We start from the raw sequence: 4,913 nt of genomic DNA, 5'->3' as shown, positions 1-4,913 counted from the left end.
CCCAACGGCCAGCGCAGGACACCCGGAGGGGTTTTAGTGGGTGCGAGTCCCACATAACCCCGGGATCCCGGGGTATGCGTAGGCATTTCCCCTCCGTAATAAAAAAAAAGACGGTTTTTTCCGATCCTTTTTCATTTATTGCAAAATATCTTTTGTACTACGACATTTTAACTTTCTAACTAAAAAAATTCTTTTCTTCAATTTTAAACAATAGATTTAAAAAAATTAGTTAAAATCGATGCACTACAATATAAGATACAAGCAAAAGAAAACGTTGGGTTACAAATACCCGGATGTAGGTAGATAGGGACTTTTTTGAGATGTAGGTACTGAAGGTTAATAAAAAAATTTCGTAAATATACTATAAATCTAAAGCAATCAGTGATAAATGTTTTTCATGTTCAATTAATTTGTTAAAAAGAAATGTCTAATGGAGAAATATAAAAAAACTTTTTTAAAATAATAAATATAGGAATTAAATCTGTGATTAAAAAATATTACAGGTATTAACGAAAGAAGATTACAATATGGATTTTTGAAGAGTATATGCTTATTTCATTACAATACTATAATATATAGATTTTCGTAGTGTTTAGGAGTATTTTTGCTTGCAATAATCTTGTTACATAAGACCAGTGATATACACAGTGTATAGATAGCAAATTAATATTTTTAATTTGCTATTGCTTATGTTATATTGTCTAATGTTTTTGACTATCATTAACCGATTCATTTTTAACATTATATCAGATATTTACGCGATTTGTACTATAAACCCATCAAGACTGTACTGGCAGTAATAGACATTTCCTTTGGTGCACTGGCTTGTCGCACACTCATTTCCCATGTGTCCAATAGTTGAGAAAGAGAGAAACGGCGCGGCAATTTCGCGATGCGAATGTTCAGGGCCTTTTGTACAGCACACAGAAATGTCGTTGCTTCGTATTCGTGCGGTGCCATGACGCAACGAGGCGGTGTTGAAGGATAGTCTGCGGGAACTGTAACTGAGATCGGTGGAACGCATGGAAGATGACGATCGTCAAGCCAGCATATTAATTGTATGCATCTCGATCCACTTTGTTGCGCTGGGTCTAGACTGACCTAAAATGAAAATTGCATGATTAATAATAATTATATTTGTGTATATACTATCTTTTTAATTATAAACCAGATATAAAAATCGTAATTTGGTATATCGTTTTATACATAAAAAATTTTAACAAAATTTACGAATTATAAAATTAAAACATTTTTATAGGTAAAAAGTTTTAACACCAGTGTTAAAACTTCCAAATAAGAATAAATTTTATCAAAAATTTGTTTACTTTGAAAGTTTTACACAAAATAAATTGTAAATAAGCTTAGAAGCTGATATTACATACTTTAAAACGTTGGTCCAATCTAGCTATTTCTCCTTGTAATACATCTGGTATTTCGCTAGATGATTCCTCTATTTTTTGCTTCTTTAAAGGTAGTGGCAAATTTCTATTTTTATACAGATCATAGAATATATTTCAATGTTTGATTGTAAATTTATTACATAAAATAAAAAATATAAACAATTTTTATATATGTATGCGTTCTTACTTTATCTCTGGTCCAAATAATGCATCCAAACATGGTCCAAAAGTGCGTTGCAATGTGTGATTGATTACCGGACTTTGGAGATGTGCGCTTACGGCTTCTAATAGTGGACTGAAAATTTGATGCTCCTTCAATGTTGTTACTGGCGGTCCCACACTACCGTCTCCTCTTTTAAAATCTAATTTTTCCAAGACAACTTCACATTTTAGTAACGTATCTAACGGCATACGTTTACTGGGATTTGATAAAATTTCCAAGAGCTTCTTCATTTTACTGAGTTTATCAACATCTACAACAGCAAACAGACAAATATAAACAGTACTTATTCACAATAGTTATTTATTCGAATTATTTAATATTAGAAAGGCATAGGCTTTCACGGATATTATTTTCAAAGGTTTGAAAGTTATCGCTGTGTTTTTATCCATTGCTAATGCTAACGTTTCTTAATATTAAAAAGGCACATGTAATATAAAAAGTGTCACTTTCTTTCTTTTTGTTAAGACTTCTAAATATGAAAAAATAATTTCATATATTTGTATTATATATTTTTAAATATATTTTTTAGTACATTCATTTTCATAGAATAAATTTTTTTGTTTTTAAGCAAACCAGATCTTTTCAATGTTTTGAAAATCCGGTTTCTTATTAATATATATATACATTAAATTGACAAGGAAAAAAGAAAATATTTTTTTTTAAAGGCCTTGTAGGATCACTCTCTCAGTTCAAAAGCTTCCATTTCATGCCAAAAAGAATATCCCTAAATTTGTATTTAAAAATATTAAGATTTAGAGGTCGCTAGGGAATGATTCTTATAAATGAAAGTTTTGATTTTTCATAATACATGTTTGATTTGATGCAAAAATGGCTTAAACCGGATTTTAAATATAGTAGTGTATGGTTTTGTGATCGCTGAACACGATGCAATATTTCGTCTAGCTCTATGATGTTCGGCTTAAGAAATACAGTCCGATAAATGTGAAAAAATGACAATTCCGAATTCAAGGTCGATTTTAGCAAAGTTCCAAGCGTTTAAATGAGTCGTTACTCCCCTCAAATTGTAGGTCTGTTCATCCAGAATAAGATCCAGTTAGAATTTTCCCGAAACCTCCTACAGGGCCTTTAAAAGTTGTATTTATGGATTATAAAACGTTTTTAAGAATAGAAAAATTTTTTTACAAGTTCTAAAGTATATCACTTTGTGGTTTTAACATCCTCAAATCAAATGCCTCAATTTGACAATAAAAAAAACTCTTTATTACAAAATGAAATGCGTACATAACACAAAAAAATATGATTTAATCAATTGAAATAAGCTACATATTATGTAGTTCATTCCAATTAATTAAATCATTTTTTTTTATTATGTACTCATTTCCAGTTGGAATTTTCCCGGGACCTTCTACAGGGCCTTTAAAAGTTGCATTTAACTGAATTATAAAACGTTTTTAAGAACAGAAAACATTTTTTTACAAATTCTAAGGTATATCGCTTTGTGGTTTTGACATCTTCAAATCAAATGCCTCAATTTGACAATAAAAAAACTCTTTATTAGGAAATGAAATGAATACATAATAAAAAAAATATACTACATGATGTGTAATTTATTTCAATTAATTAAATCATATTTTTTGTATTATGTCATCTCATTTCATTTTCTAATAGAGTTTTTTTATCAAATTGAGGCATTTGATTTGAGGATGTCAAAACCACAAAACGATATACGTTAAAACTTTTTTAAGGAAAAAATTTTTTAATTACACTTTAATATTGTTCTTTATATTAATCATGTAATTTTATTTTCTTACTTCCTTCGCTGCTCATCTTGGCAATCATTCTTCGTAATGGTTCTATGTATTTGCTCAACTGTCTAACTTTGTCTCTGTAAGCTTGATCTTCTTGCTGAGGACTTGGTGTAGCACCTACACCTCCGGGAGTATTTAACGAACTGCTTGGAGATGGTGCCATACCTATATAGTTATATAGTTCAATATATTTAATAATTCCATTTTTTCCTTTTCTTATTTATGTTGACCTTTTATGTTTATTAATTCTCGATTATCTGAACGTACCTACGGAATTCACGGATCGAGTTGGTCCTGTCATGATGGCATGCTGAGGACTTGGTGATGGCACTAAAGCAGGCGAGGCTACCATTTGATTACTATGGAAATACATTGTTTTGTTGTTATATCAGACATATGTGAAAAATTGCTTTTAAATTTCTATCACACAATCCTAAACATTATATTTAAAAAGAATGTGAATGTTACCTCGACGGTGCTCCCAATCCAGCTGGGCTTGGAGCTGAAGGAGATGGACTCTGTCTCAAGAATTGATTAGGTGTAACATTACGTGGACCAGGAAATCCAGTATTCATCATTTCACTTGGCTAAAAATGAAAATGGAAATTATATTGATAGAATATTATCAATCAATAAAGATATTATTATCAATGATATTGATAATGAGAATTATTAAAAAGATAAGTGTATTATATACTTTTCTTTGAATATGATTTAACTGCTGTTGCATCTGACCAGGGCCTAATTGTCCAGGACCAATTTGATTCATTTGCTGCGATATACTAGTCTGTATATTGCCTATTGGTCCTGTAATTTGATTAGTCATTTGACCTGGTAGTTGAGTCTGCATCTGGGACTATGATAAAAATAATCTATGAATAGATTATGACAAAAATAAAATGCCATTGATTCATCCTTTTACCTTATTTTGGGCTTTTTATATATTCTTATATAACTTATTTACGTACAAAGAAGGTAAGTAAATAGAACGTACCTGCATATTTTGTTGCATCTGTCCGCCTAATTGACCCATTTGTCCAGGCACCATTTGATTCATTTGTGGAGGAATATTTCCTTGTCCCATCTGATTCATTTGAGTCAGCATAGGATTGTTTTGCATACTCTGAATGGGGCCCATGTGATTCATTGGACCACCAGTTTGCGACGGCATCATACCCATACCTGGCATCTTGTTTTGCATACCAGGCATATTTATTGGTTGGGCAGGTCGTTGATTTAAACTTTGCAAAACTAACAAAATGTACAAAAGAGTTTGAACTAGTTATCACTTGGAGATGTGTGTGTACATTTTTCAGATATGTATAAAAAATTATACATACAAAAATTATTTATGTATTTTGTACATCGCAGCAAAAATTTAAAGATATATTGTAATATAATATTATAGAAGAATGTATAGAAATCAATGCATAATAATAAATCAAAAAGAGAATATAAATAAATATAATTCGTATTCATTAATTTATTATAATTAATTTACTTATGATATGTGTTTATTGT

At 30.3% G+C, this 4,913-nt stretch overlaps 1 protein-coding gene across 1 annotated transcript; it reads right to left on the bottom strand.

Annotated features, from left to right (window-relative positions):
* Positions 1–1,361: 1,361 nt before the first annotated feature.
* On the bottom strand, positions 1,362–4,639 carry MED15 (mediator complex subunit 15). The gene is made up of 7 exons (XM_018517659.1): positions 4,387–4,639; positions 4,090–4,248; positions 3,861–3,979; positions 3,660–3,751; positions 3,396–3,557; positions 1,588–1,873; positions 1,362–1,485 (listed from the first exon to the last, which is right to left on the bottom strand). The coding sequence occupies exons 1-7, from the start codon at positions 4,600–4,602 to the stop codon at positions 1,362–1,364; spliced, it is 1,158 nt and encodes a 385-aa protein (XP_018373161.1). The 5' UTR covers positions 4,603–4,639.
* Between the last annotated feature and the right edge of the window lie 274 nt (positions 4,640–4,913).

The sequence above is a fragment of the Trachymyrmex cornetzi genome, unplaced genomic scaffold, assembly GCF_001594075.2.
Source record: "Trachymyrmex cornetzi isolate Tcor2-1 unplaced genomic scaffold, Tcor1.1 scaffold718, whole genome shotgun sequence".
In the NCBI taxonomy this organism is placed as follows: domain Eukaryota; kingdom Metazoa; phylum Arthropoda; class Insecta; order Hymenoptera; family Formicidae; genus Trachymyrmex; species Trachymyrmex cornetzi.
This window is presented reverse-complemented; position numbering and strand designations above follow the sequence as displayed.

Bases quoted from the DNA above. Each gene is read 5' to 3' on its own strand.
- MED15 (XM_018517659.1), bottom strand. From the start codon at position 4,602: ATGCCTGGTATGCAAAACAAGATGCCAGGTATGGGTATGATGCCGTCG. The intron at 3,558-3,659 runs GTACGTTCAGAT...ATAACTATATAG, and splicing joins TCGATCCGTGAATTCCGTAG to GTATGGCACCATCTCCAAGC. The intron at 1,874-3,395 runs GTAAGAAAATAA...TTGCTGTTGTAG, and splicing joins CAAGATGAGCAGCGAAGGAA to ATGTTGATAAACTCAGTAAA.